Below are 22,798 nucleotides of genomic sequence, written 5' to 3'. Positions count from 1 at the left end.
GCCTAGGTTGTTAACATATGTTCATAGTGTGTGCTAACTTCCTACTCGTCCCAGAACATGTCTTAGAGAGTGGTGCCACAAGGTGGCAAGTCAAAACACTACACAGAGGGTTTAAGGTATACCGGGACTAGCCACAGTGATAACTTTTAACGGGAGTCACCTGCAATGCACAATCGTGCGCAAGATCCACAGAGAAAAAATCATCCGCCTTGACTGGGATTCGAACCCGGATCCCCCGATTTCTGGTCGAGTGCTTTAGCCAGTTAAGCTATTGAGGCGTCATTCTTCCCTGTGGATATTTGTGGACTATACCGGACAAGGTGGTATGGACTGCTGAGCATATGATGCCACAAGCAGTCCAAATCGTGCCCACAGCATCACAGCCGGAGAGCAGGCCCGGACGTAGAACACAAAGAGGTGTTCGCTCTTGACTAGTTTAAAGTATACCGGGACTAGCCGCGGTGATACCTCGTACACCTCGTCCGGTGGTGTCCACAAATATCCACAGAGAAGAATGACGCCTCGGTAACTTAACTGGCTAAAGCACTCGACCGGAAATCAGAGGGTTCGAATCCCAGTCAAGGCGGATGATTTTTTCTCTGTGGATCTTTCGCACGATTTTGCATTGCAGGAGACTCCCGTTAAAAGTTATCACCACGGCTAGTCCCGGTATACTTTAAACTAGTCAAGAGCGAACACCTCTTCGCATTCTACGTCCGGGCCTGCTCTCCGGCTGTGACGCTGTGCACATGATTTGGACTGCTAGTCGCATCATATGCTCAGCAGTCCATACCACCTTGTCGGTATAGTCCACAAATATCCACAGGGAAGAATGATATCTCGATAGCTTAACTGGCTAAAGCACTCGACCGGAAATCGGGGGATCCGGGTTCGAATCCTAGTCAAGGCAGATGATTTTTTCTCTGTGGATCTTTCGCACGACCACGCAGAGGAATTTTCAAACGTTCTGGCTTTCTGGTTTTCTGGGTTTCTGGATTACAGATTTGAGGTCCTCAACTGTATTATTATTATTAAAATACAAACTGAAAATTTCATGGCTTTAGCAGTGTTAATTTGGTCTTTCTGGTGATGAGCAAATGGATAAGTCTGTCAGGTATTTGCTTCATGAAAGAGATTAATTAATATTTATTAGATTTAGATATTAATATTAAATAAAAGACCATTAATACTTTTTCTTCCAGTTGCCAAGCATCTTACCATTGAAGACATCGAGTGGTATGAAGATCATGTCACCAGTGAGGGTCAATTCAATTTCACTCAGCCAGGATTACCCGATGAGCTGTATGCAGTGGATAACCGCACATGGAAGGTAATAAAATTTTTTTTAACATCCAGGTCATTGTATTTGTCAAATGTATTTATGAAACAATGAACTTTATTGCTTGACAGTTACTTGTGGAACTAATTCAAGATAGCAGTTGACCCATAGTTAAACTTATCATCAATACATAATAACCTAAGGAGTCTTAATGCTATGTTCTAAACTCTAAATTATGATGAAAATTGTTGACGAAAAAGGCCTGAATATTAAAGTAGGTGCTTTTTGAAAGTCAAATAAAGCTATAGCCTTGGAGTTCTGCTTGTTTTCTAAAAATCAAGCCTATAATTTTTCTCAGTTAATGAATATGTGCAAATTGGTTATTCTCAGAATATGATTATGGTTTGAAGTTCCTATTTTCTTGCTTCATAATACAATCAACCCTAGTCTGAAATATTAATTCTTATTCCATAGAAGATATATCGGCTTTGTCACTTGACAATTGCATTTTCAAAGTATACGGATGCAAAAGCCATGACTCTTCAGAGATAATTTTCCCATATTGTAGTTTTTGGTTTTTCAAATTAAAACATGTACATATATGAGGAAGGTGAAATTGCAGAAAAAGAACATAGTTATGGTTAAATCTGCTCTGCAATGTCTTCGCATCTTTTCTTTCAAGTAACAAATGAGTCATACATCACTTTTTGATGTTGCCCAATATGTACATTTACTTGAATTTATTCAGACAAATGCAGTCATTAAAGTACTGCACTTATTACTTAAAAATATTTCTGCATAAATAATTAAATGTTACTTTATAGGAAAATGATACTCACGGAAAATGTCAAACACCTGGAAAACAAGAAGGCTTCTGTCGTCATCTGTCCACGTGTGTTCAGGCCACCTTTGTGAAGGACTACACTCAGTTCATTCCATACTTCTGCTCGATCGACAAGTAAGTAATAAAATATATTAATGGAATTCACTTTCTTAACCCTCTTAGTGCCATCCTTCTTTGTGGGGTACTGGCAAAAAATGCGGGAGGTATTTTCATAAAATGCAGCAACTAGGAAAAAATGCAAAATTATTGTATTACATATCCATAAGTTTTCTTTTTATTATTGAGGTTAAACTGGTTAATATTGACAAAATATATTTATGTTAACTGAAATAAAATATCATCATCATTAGTCAACAATTCTAAGATTGGTTTGATGTAGCTCTCCACTTCTCTCTCTTATCCTCTAACCTTTTCATAGCTACATATTTCTTTTCTTTTACATCCTTTAATACCTGTCCTATGTAACTCATTCGGGGTCATCTCTTGCCCTTCTTCCCTTCCAACTGTCTTTTTACGACAGTCTTCATCAGGTCATTGTGGTTCAAAATTTGGCCACCTAATTTGTCCCGTCTTCTGCTTAAGGTATTTAGGAGCCTTCTCTTCTCTCCCACTCTTCCAAGCACTTCCTCATTACTTACACCATCAATCTATTTTACCTTCATCATTCTTCGGTAGCACCACATTTCGAATGCTTCCACTCTTGACTTCTCTGCTGCTGTCAACGTCCAAGCCTCGCTTCCATAGAGAAACATACTCCATATGTAGCATCTGATGAATTGTTTTCTTACTTCTATGCTTGTATTCTCAGCTGTAAAAAGATTCTTCTTTTTGTAGAAATAAAATATATCAATGCAATATGTTATAGCATATTAAATAATGGACTATGTAAGAGCGGATATATCGGCCAGGCTCACTTTTTGCCTGAGAGGCAAAAGCCGATATATTGGCCCGACACACTAAAAGAGTTAACCTTTTCCCTACTGAAGGGAAAAATATGCATCTGGATGTTTCTTGACCAGGGAGACAAAAGCTGCAAATTTTCATTGGAGATTATCCTACGCAGGTGAACGAATGCCAAATACATATGTTTCCTCCCCCTTTTATGACGGTCACAGATGTGCGATGTCTTTGTTTCTGGACCCAACACAGCGGGGCTTAGGCTTTACCCTCGAAATCCGGGAGCCGGTACACGAACCCCTCGTCTTATATTACCCCTCTTAGTGGTACGGGACCACGGTCATACAATTCTTAATCCAGTCATTTTGTGAAATAAATATTTGTTCCTTTCTCAAAAAATATAAACTAACAATTGAATTATTCTTCTTTTTAGCAGCGTTTACAATTTTTAAATGAAATTCTACAATGAACATTGACTTATATCTCGATTTCAGTATATACACCAACATGGAAATTGTTGCTGGTTTAAAAGCACTAATATTGATGGTAAAGCTTCGTTCAAAATTTGACAATTCTCAGAATCAAACGAGGAATTCAATTCAAAGTCTGCAATTTACGTTCAAGCAACAATTATCCATTTCGCTAATTCATATTAACGAAGCATGATTGACCATGAACCAATGCCGCTGGTAGAGTTATTAACCCCGAAAGGAGGGAGCCCAACTACCCTGACATAATGCAGAGTCACCTCTAGGAATGGTCGAAAAGGTTGGTGCTGAGAGTGCTTGATTATCAGCGAGACCCTTCTTAACGAATTTCCTGAAAAATGCTCCGTGCAGAGGGGATGGAAGAGTCTCTTGGGGCTCAGTACAGCAGTTATGCGAGGTGAGACCTCCACCATCTCAAAAGGGTTAACAGTTGCCTCATAAATACTCAAAGAAATAGAGTAGGACCATAACATTCACATACAGTAACAATAATCATCATGTCTACCATAATCCTTCCTCAAAAACTACCCTGCTTCCTGTCCCCACATTCATCTACATCTACATAATACCCCGCAAGCCGCCTAAAAGGCGTGTGGCAGGGGGTGTTAGGACACCAGCCGTTTACAGCTTAAAAAAAAAGTGCTCTAACGAGGTTGGGACAAGCGTTTATTAAAGTCCTTTATTGTTCGAGGGAAAAACGAATTCCCATATCTATCCATTCGGCAAAACATCTCTCTTAATTTATCGCTTCTATCGGACCTGGAAATATAGTGTGGCTCTAATATTATGTTCACTGTTTTGCTCTTAAAGATATCCATTCTCAATTGTTGAAGCAATCTAAGCCTAGCGCGCAGCCTCCAAGTCTCCAATGGCTCCCAGCCTAATTCGCTTAACATCTGGGTAACACTGTCTGTACGCCCGTAACAGTTTTTGACGAAACGCGCAGCCTTCCTTTGTATTTTATTCAGTTCGCGGATTAAGTCTTTCTGCGCGGGATCCCATACGCTCGCAGCATTTTCAAGGTGCGGTCGGACGAGCGTGAAATAGCACCTTTCTTTAACTTTCTCATTCGAAAATCTTCCCACAATACGCTTGACGAATCCTAATTTCTTCAGGGCTATGCCGCAAATATTCTTTATATGTGTTCCCCATGTGAGGTTCGAGGTTATCGGTGGTGGTAACATTGGTGTTATTCACTCAAAATGAAAATCACAATTCTTTCCAAATATAAAAGAATTTGACTGTTAAATTTCAACAAAATAAATATTCTTCACTCAGCCATTTGCTCACAGGTCTAAAATTAAAAATAAAACTCGAAATTTGCCACCTACCTTTCATGAGTTGATGATATAATTAAAGTAGCAGTCCATTTATTTGGGCAGAGATGACTGCTTATTTAGGGATGGAATTGGTAAAAAGAGAAATTATTTATTGCTCAAGAAGTTGGTGAGAGATTTAAAATAATAGAAAAAAAATATGCATGCGTCTCTTAATTTTCCAAACTGTTATCGTAATTGGCAGTAAAAAAATTTGGTCAATGTGACCAATTAGACTTTGATAAGCATTGTAGCTTAGGATTTATTTCAAATATCTTTGTGACTAAGAAGCAGGCCCAAGTTTTTCGCGGGATGAGGATAAAGGGTACGTGGCTTCCTGATAACCAACCAAAATGCCATTGGTGGAGCTTAGCCACTGAGAAATTCAGTCGCTAACATACCTCCACGGAGTACACTTCATGAGTAAGTTGCTGTGTTGCCAAGTAGAAAAAGGGTTTTCATGACTATCTTTTGTTTTCATTCACCGACGAAATATTTATAGGAAATATGGCAGTGCCTGCCTCTCTCTCCCCATCGCACATCCCTAAAGTCGCAGGTCCCATCTCCTTCCACGACGCTGCTTGAAACATTCCAAGCTTATATAACTGGACCAGTCACTAAGATATTTGAAAAGAATTGTTGTGGTGATGAAAATGGATAGATGACATGAATAATCTGAAAGTTCCAAGAAAAGGAGAGAAATCTCCTGTATACAATGGGTAAATGATGAGACAGTTAATCGGCTACATAATGAAACACAATACATATTGTGTGACAAACTATCGTTGAAGGGAAGAATGGCTATAAAATACAAAGGCTCATGAAAAATTTCATCCAGCAATTCATTTGCTTTACCCTTATGTGGCCACCACCTGACTATGATTAGATTAGGTACAATAGAAGTGGGCACTTAGACCTATTAGGCGCTACACCCGTTCTGATCCGATCACCCGACATGACTGAACTCCCTGACCATGTCTGTCAGGGCAAGCTCTACAGACATCCAAACCAATCCACCCGACCCAGCCAACTTACCAAATATTCCTCAGTATGCAGGGTGATCACGTGGAGTGAAGTTGCGGTTTCGGCTAGTGTTGGCAATGGCTCCACATTTTTAGAAAAATCAAAAAATGGGTTTTGCTTCAGCCAATTAGATTCTCATTGATGACATATAAAAAGAAAAGAGTATGGGCGAAGAAATGGTTGTTTGAAGTTTCACCCGCATGAATTTACTTTGAGAATTGAATGGAAATGATTTCCGAAATTATTTGAGGATGGGCAAAGTGTGTTTCATGGAATTGCTTGGCAAGATCAAACCACAAATTGATAGAAAAAATAGCATATAATGGTACAGACGTTGTGACACCACAGAAATCGGGCTAGGGCCGTTGGCGGTTGGATGGTCTCTCTGTACCAACCGCCCGACTGTCTTTGTCGGGCAACAGGCCTACGCACCCTCCAACCATCGGTGCCAATGTAGTCAGTCCTGACACTTGGGTGGTTTGGTCCAAGCGTGTGTAGTGCCTTTGAGGGTCTATTGTGCTCACCACTGATGACTGATGACCCATAGAGGCCTATGTCTGTAGTGCAGAGGTCCCCAATGGGAAGATCTCTTCCCTCCCTGGCTCTAAAGAAGGTGACCTCAATTGTTTATATTGACTCCTCATGATTGCGGCACATAATAGATGGGTAGTTGTTTCTTCTCTCATCTTGCGCCATCTACACTTGTCCGAGTCTGCAAAACCCAGTAATCACCTGACTTACCCCTTGCAGATTCTTTTCTTTTGTGTCTAACACATCTGGATTTTTTCTTATAATCTTTGTTCCTTATTTTCATCCATTTCTTCAAGGTTTCATATTCTCTCTTGATCATCTTCCTTGAAGACCAAGTACTAAAGCATGACTTCTCTTTCAGAATGGCTGGTGTGTGCTGTCCAAACGCATTTACTCCTCCGCCAAGCATGGAGGTAACAAACTCAGAAAAAGTAACTGAGACTGATTCTGATGTGCATACAATGCAAGAGACCAGTTCTCCATCAACATCTACGGATAAGATGACGGAAGAAAAAATTTCCACATAATTTAATCTGTGAAGTGAACAATCTTTGGTGAACCATGAGCAGAAATTCATAATACATTCATTTTTTATACATAATAAGTGTCAAGATCTCCATTTCATCAGTGTTTTGTGAATGTGTTGCTGATTATGCTGTCAAAAATATATTGATACTGTAATTGTGTGACATTAATACACCATAATTTTTTATTAATTTGAAGTTTCATTTCTTTAATTAAGTCTCCTTAATTGCCCAATGATACTAAAACTATGAAATATGTATGTACACTGTAGCAGTTTGTGCCTCTATTAAATTACAGTTGCCAGAGGTGCAAATATATGATTGTGGTATCACTGGAAATACTAATACAATTCATTTTTCTGTGCAGATTGGTTATAAAAAAATGTAGGGAAGCAAAAAAAATATTGGGAACATAATAACTTTAAAATTTTCACCGATATGTTTTATAACAGCTTGTTCTGCCATTACTGGTTAAAAATCCTATTTTAAATGGTACACTTTGGTCGTCAGCTTTTATTCAATGTGCTACAATCAAAACTATTTAACAATGTACACATTTAATGATCATATATAACATTTTTCTTCATTTATGATTGAATAATCTTCTAAAATTACTCGAGAGTTTTTTTTTCCGCCTCTGATCATCTCTGCAATGCTAGATCAGATTTCCAAGTAAACTTGAAACATTCCTTGTCAGCAAGTAAATAAAATAATTCCATTTCACAAAGGGGATTCTCAGGGAAATAATAGGCCTGGTTTAGTCATACATTACAATGCAAATATCCTGTTGCTTTTATGCAATTATGCAAATATCCTGCTGCAATTATGTGTGCACAAGAGCTACCAAAATGGGACCCAAAAAAATTGGGATTAAATTGTACAAAAATTTGCCATTATGTATAAAAGAAATGAAAAGCATCAATGCTTAAAAGTCTGATTAGAAAGAGTACCTACTTAAAAAATAAGCTGTACTATTCAATCGATGGTTATCTTATTGACTCTTCACGTTAAACATTCAATTGTATATAATATGTGAATATGTGTTTAAACATTACGTGCCTTATTTCTATGCATATAAATATATCAGATCTCCGGGCAAATAGATTTTCATGATTATTATTATTAGATCATTAAGTTCCAGAGGATATCCCCATCAGTAGCGTCAGGGGCGCAGCTAGGAATTAAGGCTGGAAGGGGTGGGGGGGGGGGGTTTGGTGCAACTAACACCGGGGTGTGTGGGGGTATGGTATACCCACCAGGATAAGCAGTAGGTGCGAGATTAATAAATTGCGGAATTTTAAAGATAAATGGTTCAAAATGGTGAGTTTTACGGCTTTCTGAAGGGTATTTTATTCATCCTTACACTATTCTATTAGTAATATCAATCCAATTAAGTAAAACGGATTACACTTAAAAATTTCTCTGAGCTCTGGGGGGCGTTTATCCCCTAAAACCTCCCCCTCACTGCGCCACTGAGTAGGGTAACTAGGGATAGGCTCTAGGGGGGGAGGGGGATAGCCTGAGGTGGCGCCCTCCCCCCCTCTCAGGCAACGGGGTCCAGGAAAATTTTTGAAAAATGACATGCCTGGAAATACATTTCACATTATTTTGGCACTTAAGACTTAACTTTAAGCAGATGCAGTTATTGCATGACAAAACTAGATAATATTTTTAAATTTCTGCGAGGCCTTGGGGGGGATCTATCCACTGACCCCCCCATAGTTACGCCACTGATCCCCATTAAATCATATGAATCAATGTTGCAGTGAAATGTATTGTGGGTGCAGATGAGAAAAAAATGGAAATTTTACATTGGCTAGTAAAACCTCAACTGCAATAGAGGTATATCTTAAAACAGCATGTGGAGAGTTTGTTACTCGATTGTTTGAATTACCATTTTATGCTCAACCTTTCTTTAAGAATGAGAAGGAATCAACATGAGGAATTGCTTAAGAAGTGAAAATAGAAATAATAAACAGTAAATTAATGCATATACAGAGGGGTTGAATACTATTTCATGTCATGAATAAAAAAACTGCCTATAACTGGGAAAAATGCCAGGGCAGAAAGTATTAGATTTTTTCTGTGTCATGAGAGAGGTGATATTACATGCATTACTACTTACCCTCAGTTTATAAGCATAGGATAACTCTGAGGAATAATACATCAAATGTATCCTAGCAATGCAATGCGGCCAGATGACTGGGATATCATATAAAATACTACTGCTACATGAACGAGGGTTACGATGCAGTTAAAATGCACTGAAGAAGAATGTCCGTAAGCTATGGAAAAATTTGCAAAATTTTGAGACCCCAACAATGTTCATCAATATACCAGCCTAGAAGAATGAGCAACGTGAGCTCTATGGAACAGAGTATAAGATGAGTTTGCTCTACACTTTGTTGATGTGAAAATCAGACCCTCAACTGTGTTGAGAAGGAAATCTTGGACGGTCCACAATTCTCATCCAGGTCACAGTACTATCGCTCAAGCCCTAGCATTTTCTCCCGGAGTTCAGCCCGCAGAGTGAGTGTTGTATGCGTTTGTGAGCGAGATCTCAACCAAGACAACCTTAGGGAGGCTCCCTCAACCATTGCAAACTTTCCTATGAGTTGAGTGAATGCTTGGGAAGGGTGTCTGGATGAGAAGCTGAGGTAGGTCACTGCATCGAATACTTCCATTCCAGCAAACCAACACATTATGTATTTTGTTTTGTACGTACAACATGATCCCTCAGTTACGACTATTAGAAATGATTTTACACTTCAACCAGTTTTTTTTTAATCAAAACTAGCCATGAAAAACAATCAGTTGCTTATTGTTAGTCAATAGTTGGTTAGGCCACCTTAGGCTTTGACATTAATTTTATACTAGTGCCCAAAGAAGGGGCTTAGGCATATTGTCTTCCAGTAGTACCCGTTCTGTATTTTCTATTTGTATTCTATATTTTCCTACTACCTGTTTTTCCTTAATATGCATGCTGTTTTATTCAGGGCGTTCATCCAGTGTTTTGATATATTTACTTCCAAGAGGGGCTTTTGATATCATGTTCTGATGATTTTATTTGGGTGTGCTAGGCGATCACAATGGATGTGCAGGACATAAGTAATTGCTTTGAAGGCTTTTTGTTGGTTGGTGACCCCAGATTTTGAGATGCTCGAAAACTCACATCTCTGAAAGAGCTATTTTTAAAAAGACATTAGGAGCTTAAGGGATTACAAATTTGTATGGAATGGGAACTTCAAAGTAAACAGCATCCACAGATAGGCAATCACTGTGATGTCATTTTTCTCATTGCTGTACAAAGGAAAGATGATATTGAGCCATACAACACAGGTGTTAATTGGGTATACATAAGATCACTAAGTAGCTAAAAGCCACAACAGGCCTCCGCAAAGACCTAACTTAGCATTCAACAACATACTTTAAACCTTTAGTCTCCATATGTTATCAGTTTATCTTACAGATAATATATTAATCTTCCCACAATCCTATCTCCAATCCCCCATAATGATCAGATATGCGGGTTTTGTAATAAGCCTTAGATAGTTAGAAAAGCCTTAAATAGTTAAGTTTCAAATATGCCTGCTCCCTATGGCTCAGTATATAGTGATTACTACAATGGCGACTGATAACTATCAAGCATGCACTTGCTTCACTCCATACCATGACTTCAGAGCACTAATTGATAAGTGATCAAGGATGAGCTGGCTGAATGCAACTACTGTGAAGAAACATTGGGGCAAGTCCTAATACCTGCGCTTTTCCGAAGTACATGGCTGAGCTCACAGCAGCCAAGACAAAATCTGCAAAATATCCAATGTACTAGCTATGCAACTGCAATTCTATTCCATTAACCACCTTTGATCGAATCCCCTCTTTAAGCTTACAAATAAGCACCATAAATAGAATACAGAGTGAATTTTAATGGCTAATTTAGTTTCAACAGTTCAACCCTAAGGAGTGAATAGTCCGGGGATTATTATGAATAAAAATATCAATAAAATGAAATACATTGTAATGATTTTAGCATATATGTATTTACAAATAGCGAAAGTGTAAAATTGTGTAACAATCACTCAGTGAAATGTACATTTGAGATTGAACATTACTTCAACAGCACATTTAAAATGTAACTAAGTACTTAAAGTAATAAAAATCTCAGCATTCATCGTGCTGTTATATCAAGGCCAATGTGATTAAAACCTTGCTTTAATTATAATACAAAAATAATTGCCTCATTGTCCCGTGAATATTTATACTTGAATATACCTGTATATATTCTTCTGGCCACATTCCCTGTACATAGTCCATACAGTTTCACAAATTTCTTCATATATTCATTTTCACAGCTAACTCCACAGAATGCACATGAGATATTTGATGTTAAATATCGATTGTTTCCTTGGGTCTTGTTTTGACGTACACGTACGCCACTATCAGAAGAAACACTGCCACTATTGTTGGAATAGCAATAGTGAAAACTCTTTTCTTATTCTCAATAAAGTCCTTCTTCCTCTCTTTTTTCTGCTTGTTGGTTTCTTTAACTTTCCCCTTCAGCTGACGCATTTCGGCAAATCACCGATATTCCTTTACGGGCTGCAAATGAATGGCACAACATACAATTTTTCAATTCACAAATAATTCTAAACTATTATTTTAAAGAAATACTTTGTAGCATATTGGAATACGGACCAACTATTAATTAACACCACTGAAGAGAAAAAGGACACCTATGCCACGTACAAGTATCAGATCACTACACATATTTATCGGATAGGAATGAAAATGAATTATTACATGACTATTGAACGGAATTATTAAATGCTGTATACTTACGAATTTACCAACAAATAATAATAATATTAAGTCCAATGGAAATAGCTTCAATCTCGGTGCCCGGTGAATTTGGACAACAAAACCTGACAAAACCACCTTCACGTTTGAAGATACGAAAAAAATTGTCTCTAGTGACGCGCGGACAAAAACTTAACAACTGGCCAACACATCAAACAAAACACAAGCGTTATTAGGGTATTTACTTTTTAAAAAGGCGCGTGTGATAACTGACGGTAACGGTCAAAAACGTCAAAAATAAAATACGCGTGAGTTATGGTATATGTGCTGTATTTAAGAGATGATTTTCGTATTGGGACACTTAATTAAATAGTGATCGTGATGTTTAAAAGGTTTATGAAGGCTTATTTACTTGAAGTGTCCATGTTTAAGTGTTACATTGGTTAATATTGAAAGATAGTCCAAGCTCATCTTCGACAATGATCAGCAATATTGTAGTTGTAAATAAACCAAATTTAAGTGGAAGAAATTGCTTATTGGTTGACTTAGAGCAACTTAAGAAGGAAGAATTCGCCCAGCGCCGCAAACTAAGGATTCAGCAGGTTAGTAATAACATTTAGTGATGGAGTTTTGGCGTATGTAGTGTACTTTAGACGGAAATTCAGTTGTTTTCTACCTTGCAGGTGCGACTACAGTCGAAGGATCTAGCCTCTCGTGTTCTTAGAGATGTCCGTAATGAGAGAAAGTCGCATTTGAAGGAAGTTCAACACAAACCACCTAATGTGTGTAACAAGTGGCAATCAAGAAAACTACTCGAAATCAATCTCATGTACAAGGAGAATAATCCTGGACAGAGAGCTGCTGCAGAATTGGTACGAAACGAGCGTTGACTATATTTTTACCTTGTTCAATCCATGTAAACACACAGGTCAAATAATTAAGAAACAAACATAGGACTCCTACATTAATTTTTTGTGGAAAATATTTTCAAGGGTTTTGAATACTTAAAACCAAAATATCAGTGGTTTATGAACCGGATTAAGTTGACTCACAATGTAACAGATCAAATTTTGCTTGCGGGTCATTCCATGTCAAGTGGTCTAATTTTCAGAAAGTGCCCCGCGCGACCATCACGGATTTTGATGAAATTTTGTGGTACTAATCCCTCATGTTCCAAACAGACACTGCTAAAATTTTATGTTCGTCGGTGCAAAATTTGTTGAGATACGACTGTCTGATTGATCCCATACCTCGACTTCCTACAGTATGACTGTGAAATTTTCGCAATTTTAAATATCATTATCTCCGCTATTATTTTTTCAAAAGAAACGAAACTCGGCTACTTAGGACAACTTTTGGTGCTCTATTCAACGCAACAATTTAAAAATTTTAGTTAATCATTAGGACTGAACAAATTTCTCACAAAATTTGACGAAAAATGTTTTTTGAGAAAAAAATTAAAATGTTGACACTGTACAGTTCCGACAATATTCAAGCCATGAAGATGAAACTTGGTGCACGATATCTTTACATAACATAGTTTTTAAAGCAAAACTTTTAAGCCTATAGGTCTTTGCATAATTTAATAAATTAAGTGTAAAGTTGCCGGTTTTTGTAAATTGGTCAAAAATAGGGTACCTTAAATCCACTGTTACAAAAATAGACCCTCTAGAAACGCTTTGAAACTAATCTAATTAGAAAGAGCATGTTTTAAAGTCCCTAAAACACTGGGTCTGGTTTTTCATCGCGGACAAATAAGACTGGAAAAATTGAGACAAAGTTGATGGCGTTGCCATGGCAACGTCTTATTTTTTAAACCTGCAATTTGTGTTTTTTATTATCCTTATTCGTTTTTACAGGTTTACGTCGGCTTTATTATGACTTATTTTATTGTGTTGGTCCATGGTGACTTTGTCACTACCAGTTCAGATGGCTGATCTAGCAACCCCATCGCCAAGGGGCCACGCCCGATAGCCGTACAATACCAGCCACGGGTGGGTTTCTTTGTTCAGGATCCCAAGCCTGTAGGTGGTTGGTTTTTTCATATAGGTTCCAAAGCCTTGTGTGGGTATCTTTCCGGTTCCCAAGCCGTATATAATTGGGCAGCTTTTCCTAGGTTCCCAAGCCTAAAGTGGGCATCTTTTAGGGTTCCCAAGCCGAAGTCTATACAGTTCGATTTTATAACAATCTTCTTCATGTTCTATTGCATTCACGGTTGACTTTCTTTAACATTATTTCTGGGAATTTGTATTGTCGACCAGATGATGTTACTGAAGGTGCAGGAAGCAGAGTAATGAGGTGTTGTTCTGGAACCCAGCAAACGTCTTGCCTTTCAGGCCAAAAAAACGAATGAGCAGGACCTTGAGGATGCATAAATTTGATCAATGCGTCGTTTTGTTTGATAGAGACTTCAACAACATTGCCGACCCACCATTTCTTGTCATACATACATGCAACATAACATCCGGGAACTAGTTCAGACAATTTTAAATGCAAAGTGGCGGTATCAGAAATTTTCGCGACAAAATTGATTGTGTCATTTGAAACTTTGCTGACACAAATCGACTTCGAGTCAACTGGTACAAACTGGTGATGATCTCTTGTACCAGCAATTGTGCTGCTTCCTTGCCATCTGTCTTCTTGAAATTTCTTGCTTTTTTCGACCTCTTCTTTTGAAACATATATATATTTGATTCCGTTGATATGCTGCTGACAAAAATTAAATAGGTCTGTCGGCGTCAATATTTGATCTTCTAATGGTCTTTGCAAGCTTGCTCGGGCGGCCAGTCGCTTAGTCGTACCACCAACGCCGTCGCACGGCGACTTTCCATGGCTCGTGCCAAAAAAGTTCCATTCAGCTTTAATTTCAAAATCATTTTTGTGGTTGCACAAATTGACAAAATTTTTATAATTTTTGTACTGTGCTGCAGAGCCATCACTGAAGTAGTATATTTTGTAACGTTCGTTTTAGAAGTCAAAAACTCGATAAATTTTTCGATAAACACGTGTACAGATACCGTATCATGTTGCATACAATCAGAAATAATACAACAGCTGATAATTTGCAGCGTGTCTGCTTCACCAAAATAATAAGCAACAAATGGATGTAATGTTGCTTGTGAATTCTCCCAGTGAAAGCCTTGGGCAGCATCCTGGACAATGAATGAATAATTCTCTGCAAAATCCATTAAAACGATCACGTCTGTTTTCTTTAAATCTGCTTTCAACGACTTCAAATATTCGCTTTGATGCTTTGAAACGAAGTGGTGACTTGTTAGTTTCCAAATCTTGCTTACAAGTTTTTCGATGAAGCTGTCCAAAGGTAGAATGCTTGTTTCTAGCGTTTCACAGTCGGTGTGGACCCACTGTTTAAATTTGATCGATTCTTCGTAGTCCCTGTCCTTGAATATTTCTTCCAAGTACGCTATCAGCGCTTCTTCACCAGGGCACTTTTGGCATCGCTGTAACATAGCACAATATCAATAACTTCATCTGAATGAACGGGAAAGACAATCATGTTGAAAATTTAAATTAGATGTTGCCATGGCAACGCCGTCAACTTTGCCTAAATTTTTCTAGTCTTATTTGCCCGCGATGAAAAACCAGACCCACTGTTTTAGAGACTTTAAAAAATGCTCTTTCTAATTAGATTAGTTTCAAAGCATTTCTAGAGGGTCTATTTTTGTAACAGTTGATTTAAGGTACCCTATTTTTGACCAATTTACAAAAACCTGCAACTTTACACTTAATTTATTAAATTATGCAATGACCTATAGGCTTCCAATTTTTGCTTTAAAAACTATGTTATGTATAGATATCGTGCACCAAGTTTCATCTTCATCGCTTGAATATTGTCGGAACTGTACAGTGTCAACATTTTAATTTTTTTCTCAAAAAACATTTTTCGTCAAATTTTGTGAGAAATTTGTTCAGTCCTAATGATTAACTAAAATTTTTAAATTGTTGCGTTGAATAGAGCACCAAAAGTTGTCCTAAGTAGCCGAGTTTCGTTTCTTTTGAAAAAATAATAGCGGAGATAATGATATTTAAAATTGCGAAAATTTCACAGTCATACTGTAGGAAGTCGAGGTATGGGGTCAATCAAACTCCTGTATCTCCGCAAATATTGCACCGCCGAGCCTAAAACTTTACCAGCATTTGTTTGGGACATGTGGGACTGTTCATACAAAATTTCATCAAAATCGGTGATGGTCGCGCGGGGAGCCCTAGACCACGTGACATGGAATGACCCTTGCCCTAAATTTTATCTTTCATTGATATTATGCAGCTCTATAACTATTAAAGCCAAGTCATTGAAAACTTAGAAGATGTTCACGTGAGATACTCGTTATATTTTTGGATTAGTATAATTGATTCTTGAAAGAAAAGGGAACTGAAGTATGTAATGATTCTTTTCATTCTGAAATCAATGCTACGGGAATACTAGTGTAAATGTTAGACATATTTTAAAAGACTTGGGTCACAGTTTTTATGTTTTGTATTAAAATTAGGAGGCTCGTAGCCCGAGACTATCTCAGCTGAGGGTAAGGGGTTACATACTCTGGTAATGTAAGTGTAGCTGCACTTCACACACTAAATCTGATAACTCACCACTGGTTTGGAGCATGCTAAAAATTTGATTTTTGAAAATAGTGTTGCAGTTTTGTAAACAGTATTCATGAGTATTTGAATATTTCTTAGCCAGATCCTGAGGAGGAAATCCAAGAACAGATGAAGAAAAATGAAGAAGCTGCACAGCAACGTGGAAGAAAAGCTGTTGCCCAATTGAAATCAAACATAGTGGCTTCACGTCAGGAAAGGGATAAAGCTTTATCTCAGCGAGAAAAAGCCAAAACCTTGGAAAGCATACGTGCTACAATGGTTTCAGCTCTCCCTAATATCAAGAGCAAAAGGTACAAATTACTGTGTTGTTATTAATATAGCGTGGGGATCGGGTTGGTGTGGTTACTAGAGTGTTAGCTTCCCACCCCGTGGGCTCGGGTTCAAATCCCGGTGATGGCAGAGAGTTTTAAAGATTGCCCGATTCTTGCTTGAATGTTGTGTGGAGGACATTTCAAGCGCAACACTCTGTCCATCAGATGGGACGTTAAGCCGTGGTCCCCTTGGCACATTTCGTTAAGAGCAGGCTAATGCCGATGCCGAGTTTCTCTCCTCCCTTCCTACCCTTCCCTCATGGCACAAATACCTCAGCTGTTGGTCGCCTCCTTCAAATACCATGTTAATATTGTTTATATAATTAATGCAGTACTGTCTTAAGAATTTTGATCCCTAGCTGCCATAGAATTATGTATCCATTTACTTCTGAATACTTGAATGAAGAGAATGGCGTGTTCCAATTCAGGTTTTGTTCCTTGCATCAGTTCTTGGTTCTGATTCTTAATCAAGTATCTCATTATCATTGCTTGATCTTAAAAAAAATGTTGATAATATGTAGAGTCTCATGAACATCCATCGTAAGTATTCAATCCAAAGATTGGTTTTATTGTAGCTCTCTACTCTACTCTTCTATCTGCCAACCTTTTCATACTAACGTATTTCTTTTCTTTTATATCCCCATTATCTTGTCCTATCTAATTCACTTGGGATTTTTCTTTGCTGTTTTTACCTTCCGTTTGACCATGGTGGTCTTCATCAGGCCATCATCCTCATGATTTGGCCACTTTAACTGTCCCATCTTTTTCTGAAGGTCTTTAGAAGACTTCATTTTGAAAATTACCCAAGATAATGCATCAAGTTATCTCACAAGTGATATTTTCATTCAAATCTTTATAATTAAAGTATTTAATATTAATGGTGCTTTGGAAAAGTTTTATAACTGGGTTTTGTGATAATATATTTTCATTGATTTTTAAAAATTCAGTTCCGATTCTGCTCTTAAGCTCAAGAACCGCTGAAGGGCTGAATTGACCCATCTCTGAGGTTAACTAATTTTTCCGATTGCCTCTATGTTTTGACTTGTTAAGCTAATCTTTATCTTTTAACTCTGTGAATTGTAGAAAATGTTACCTAATTGCACTGATTAATATTTTAAAGTCGGGTGTAAATTTAAAAAATCCTGAGTTGTTGCAGCCTAGTTACAAAGATGGTTGTTATGTTACCACCCTAGCCTGTTTCGCTCTTGAACTACTTAAACTGAAATTATTTTTTGTTATTGTAAAGTCTATTTCATTATCCGTTTTACTGTTAATTTACTTCTAATTGACATTTTGTAGTGCAAATTTCTTCAACTGTCATTCCTGCTGTTTAAGTAATTAATTCATCCTTAGCTATTCATAAATCAGGTATGACAATTCAGTGTCAAATCTTATGATTCTGGAGCTGTATATCTGCCATTTAAGTACTTCTTGTGTAATAGATATTTTTTACGCAAATCTAATGATTTATTTCATTATTTATGAGTTATTAGAGCTATTTCTTAAGGGGTTGAATGAGGTTATTGATGCATTAGTGACCTTTTGCCTATTTTACTCATAAGGATCCTGCTCTCTAACTTTTTAAATATAATGTCATCACTGATTTTTTACTCAAATGTTAATGTACCTGAAGTTTACTAAAATATAGATTGTTAATGGAACCTCATTAATCAAGGGAAGTTGCATGCGTAGATAAAGTAGTATCCCCCAAGTCTTTTCTTAACCTTTGTGCATCATGTTAGGTACATCATTAAAATGACTTGACAGCTATTTCTGTGGTCATTAATTTCTGCTCTGTATGAGTTCTAATTACTCATGGAGGAGATAATTGCCTTTGTTTAGGACTGGGTAGCACTCTGGAAAATGTGGTAATTTGAGGGAAGTTTTAATTGCTATTATTATATTTTATATTGCTATTTATGGTGTCCTCTCATGAGTATTCTATCCTTGTTTCTAATGCAGGTGTAAGAGTGACCCGAGTAGTTGATTATCATCTCTGCGTATATTTGCGTATATTTACAATGTAGGCTGATGAGATTAGGATTATTTTATGATGTAAATGTTAAAGAAGTGATATTTTCATCAGCTTTTGACTACTTTTTACAATGGATTAATGACCCTAAATGCATGAAATTAGTATTTTCTTCTGATTTCAAGTAATTCTTTGAAATTCGTCATTGTAATTATAGGAATCCAGAACAGAACCACAGTAAAGCTGGAGAAAATGTTAGAGGCTTTGTAAATGACCCCGAAACGCCGCCAGTATGCACTGGAAGGGAAGAGAGCGAAGATCATGTTGAAAGCCAAAGAACGCCAGTTGTTCCTGAATTAAGATTGCCTGTATCCGCCACTGAGAGGCAAGGCATTAAGCTGCCAGAGACGTCTTCAAGAAAAACGTTACCTGCGACTGAAACCCTTCCCCATCTCGTGGAGGTGTACGACCATCATAACCCATGTTCACTCACACAGAGGCAGCATCCTTCTGTGAGGGTGGAGAAGACATCTATACTTTCTCAAGTAAGACAAAAAATATCACACTATATGCATGACATTTTCATATCCTTGAACTTTTATTGGATAAGAATGGATTTCTTTTGATTGTAAACCACTGGTTTTCATGAGTCACTTATTTATGGCTGCAAGGTTAGGGTGTCCCAAAAAAACCAAAAGTTTGAAAGTTGAGGGGGCATTTCCATTTTCCTATGCGAATGCATGAAAAAACATCCCACAAAAATTTTCAGCTCAATCGGACAATATTTGACCCTGCCGAAACGCATTCAAAGTTTGAATTTTTGAGTTTTCCAGATTTCATGCAATGTTGCCTACCCTGCAGGAGGCTCAAGTGTTAAAAAACAACCAATTTTAAGTTCAAACCATCTCCTCTAGCTCTATAGGCGTTGACAGCAACACTTGAGTCAAAATGAGCTTCATAGCCACAACTTGGTGTGTTTACAAGTCCCGCTCGCCGTTGCGGCCGCCAGGCGCCAGCCGAGTGCATATTGCCCCGCCGTGTCGTGTTGAGATTCGAGTTATGCGCTTTTGCAACATCGCTCTGTTTATGTTAAAAGTATCCCGGCTTAGTCTATCAGCCACTCGTGGAGTTTAGTGTTGTGCACTAACTGAGAACGTGAGGTATTGTCGTGTGTTTCGTGGTCGAGGCTGTTGCGGCGGTGGCCAGAATGAACGTGAAATCGAAGAGTACGCTGGTTATGCGAAGTGCGACAAGTGCGTGGTTGGTGGGTAATGAGTCCAAACATTTGCCCGGCAATGGTAAACTCCCTATGCTGCGTGAAGTTCTCAAAGTTTTCTTTTACAACCTACACTGTTCTCCAGGATCGATGTCAGCGGCAGATGCAGCAAGGATTGCAATCAAAGAGTTACTTGCTGTGTGGGGAAAGTCTAATATTCCTACGCAGGAGGCTCGAGCAGCCATTAAGAAGCTCCTGACAGCTTACGAGAACTACCATGCCCTTGGGAAAGACAAAAATAAAACTAGTGAGAAGTCAGTGTCCGCAAGAGAGGAATTCAGCAAAGTGCTCGACCGTCTGTTTGACATCGGCTGCAAAGACGCCCTTTCAAACATTACTGTGGAGGAGGACAAGTTGTTTTACATATCTATGAAAACTGATTGAAAAGGATATATGGCGGGTATTGATATAAAGTGGTGTAAGTGTTTAGAAAACCGTAAGAAACTTCAAGAAGAGGATTTTTAAAGGAAAAAACGGCATGAGAAAGAAAAGGAAATATTGGATGAGAAAGTGGACCTCGTTCGACAGATGTCTGCGGAGAGTACGACGAGCTCGTTGGATTCGGAAGAAAGTAATTTTTTCCGGGTGCGGGAAGGGTGACCAACATGGCGGAAGAAAGGGAGAAATAACATTTTGTTACTTTTACAGAATTTGAAATGCGGACAAGGTCCGGAAAGTGCCGTAGAGTAAGTATAATGTCCGACATCCTTGTGACTGCTTTCCTAGATCGGACTCAAGACGTCCTCTGCCGCTGGGTCTATGATAGTCCAGGCTGTCGCCAATGCGACAGCATCTGCATTGGGTTTTAAAGGGGATGAAATCCATTTAGTATTTTCCAAATCTCATCTACATATAATGAGAGTGAATAAAAGGTCCGAGACACTAAGGCTTATCAAGCAAGACTTTCACCCTCAAGTTCCTTTAGCAGTGCACTGGGATGGGAAATTACTTCCGAGCAATGAAGACGACAAGAGGCTGTTTGAAGGATATTTCAAATGTAGATGACATTATCAAATTTTGTATTCTTCAGCTGCAGGTTCGTAAATGGTAAATGTCAGGATGTTCAGGGTGATTTAAACTCCATCCTCAGGATTAGTATTTAAAATTATGCCCCATATTATTTTAGAACCACCATCCTCGAGACGACTACAAAGAATTTTTGGAGTTGTGTATAGTGTGGTTCCCAAGAAAGAGAAGTATGTGGTTCGGCCCCCCCAGGCCCAACTGACAAATCACGGTGGATGAATAAGGAGCTCTACGCTTTTAAAACGTGGATTTTTGGCAAGCAATTGCGTTTGTCGACACATGACAGTGACAATTTATTCAAATTGTGTTGCTTCATTGCAATTGCATTTATGAAACATTGGTACACCTGTCCTGTGGCAGTGAGCGCTCCGAGAATGGATCTTGAGCTACTTAAAGTCCTTGGTCGGAAGAAAGACCCTCACTACGCAGCAGCTTTGGCCAAGTTTTGTAACCATCTATGGTTAAAACTTTCGAAAACTTGAATTGTATGGCCCTCTTTGATGAAATGGTTTCTGACGACGAGAAAAGAGACATTGCGGAAGCAATCAGAGACAATGAGGGGTCTGACGATGACGCACCTCGGGCTACTCTTCCGCCTAATCGACCTATTAGTGAGCTGACTCTCGCTGACTTCGCTTCGAAAAATTCTGTGAAGTTTTTCAAAATTATTGGTATTTCGCCGGCATTTGTGCTGCGAGATCCGTGCACATGGAAAAGTGACGTAGACTATCAGAAGGGCCTATCTATAGTTCAGCACCTTAAGGTTGTTAATGATACTGCAGAGAGAGGAGTTCAATTAATAAAATATTTTCTAGTCAAGAAAAAATTGACAGATGATGAGGCTCCGAGGCAACATCTGTTACTAGTTGTTAAGCGGCATAGGAAAATGCATGAAAAAAGTGGCAAAAAACTCTAGTTTTTCATATTGCTTGTTGTTCACAGTGCATTTGTATCCGCATTATCACAGTATAATAATAAGAGAGCATTTTCTTACAGAGGTTTCTAATTTTAAATCCCCCAAGACCCTTAGAGCTAGGCAACATTGCATGAAATCTGGAAAACTCAAAAATTCAAACTTTGAATGCGTTTCGGCAGGGTCAAATATTGTCCGATTGAGCTGAAAATTTCTATGGGATGTTTTTTCATGCATTCGCATAGGAAAATGGAAATGCCCCCTCAACTTTCAAACTTTCGGTTTTTTTGGGACACCCTACTGCAAGGTGCTCGATCTGTTGCTTTGCCAACCTCAGTGGTGGCAGGGTTAAGTCCTTGCCTGCCATGCAAGAGGTCATGGGTTCGAGTCCCTCCTGGGTAGGTTTCTCTATCCAAGACATGGATATTAGTGTACGTTTAATTGTTAAGTTAAAAACCCCGATATAAAAAGGTCTAGGGTGCTGTTTTTGGTGGTACAGGAGTAAATAAAAATCTGAGAAAGTTATTTGCAAGAATATAGAAAATGGTTTCGTGGAATAGTAAACCACATTCTCAGACAACAGGCTGAGCAGTCAGTGTTGCACACAAATTTTCTGGGAAGCAACTGCTGCATAGCACAGTTCCGTGTTGATGCAGAGTGATCATGCCATTGGTTGCCTGACAGTTTTCACTGTCGATCATCATGCAGCCATGGATACGTGGTTCTTAGATACAACAGCTGCATAAAACGAGACCTGGTATGGATTCCCCTTAGGATGGTAGGCATCATGCAGGAAAACTCATGAGTATGGTTGATACTTACATTTAGTGACTAACTTCCAGTATAATAGGTCACCATCTGTCTATTGTACAGGGTGCGGCATCATAATTTCCTTTTTTATTATGGGCACCATCAGGGGTGGTCTGGGGACCCTTGGCGAGGCCTCATGATGAGGTCCTCCTTACCTTTGGTCAT

General features: G+C 38.4%; 3 protein-coding genes across 6 annotated transcripts in view; 2 read left to right on the top strand and 1 right to left on the bottom strand.

The window, feature by feature from the left end:
• Positions 1 to 7,094, top strand: part of LOC124160739 (inter-alpha-trypsin inhibitor heavy chain H4-like) — a 79,958-nt gene extending 72,864 nt beyond the window's left edge. For all 4 annotated transcript variants that reach the window (XM_046536738.1, XM_046536737.1, XM_046536736.1 and 1 more), the window contains exons 17-19: positions 1,203 to 1,330; positions 2,104 to 2,237; positions 6,740 to 7,094. In XM_046536738.1, coding sequence (XP_046392694.1) covers positions 1,203 to 1,330; positions 2,104 to 2,237; positions 6,740 to 6,905 — 428 coding nt within the window. In that variant the 3' untranslated portion in view covers positions 6,906 to 7,094. The remainder of the gene's footprint in view (positions 1 to 1,202; positions 1,331 to 2,103; positions 2,238 to 6,739) is intronic.
• A 3,832-nt stretch (positions 7,095 to 10,926) lies between these two features.
• Positions 10,927 to 11,504, bottom strand: LOC124160738 (single-pass membrane and coiled-coil domain-containing protein 4 homolog). The gene has a single exon (XM_046536734.1). It carries the CDS (start codon positions 11,472 to 11,474, stop codon positions 11,292 to 11,294), a length of 183 nt encoding a protein of 60 aa, XP_046392690.1. The 5' UTR covers positions 11,475 to 11,504; the 3' UTR covers positions 10,927 to 11,291.
• A 436-nt stretch (positions 11,505 to 11,940) lies between these two features.
• Positions 11,941 to 22,798, top strand: part of LOC124160737 — a 30,979-nt gene continuing 20,121 nt past the window's right edge. The window contains exons 1-4 of the mRNA XM_046536733.1: positions 11,941 to 12,304; positions 12,386 to 12,574; positions 16,404 to 16,615; positions 18,826 to 19,153. Coding sequence (XP_046392689.1) covers positions 12,182 to 12,304; positions 12,386 to 12,574; positions 16,404 to 16,615; positions 18,826 to 19,153 — 852 coding nt within the window. The 5' untranslated portion in view covers positions 11,941 to 12,181. The remainder of the gene's footprint in view (positions 12,305 to 12,385; positions 12,575 to 16,403; positions 16,616 to 18,825; positions 19,154 to 22,798) is intronic.

This window comes from Ischnura elegans, chromosome 6 (genome assembly GCF_921293095.1).
Source record: "Ischnura elegans chromosome 6, ioIscEleg1.1, whole genome shotgun sequence".
Classification (NCBI taxonomy): Eukaryota; Metazoa; Arthropoda; class Insecta; order Odonata; family Coenagrionidae; genus Ischnura; species Ischnura elegans.
Note: the sequence above shows the minus strand (reverse complement) of the source record. Positions and strands in the feature narration are given on the sequence as shown.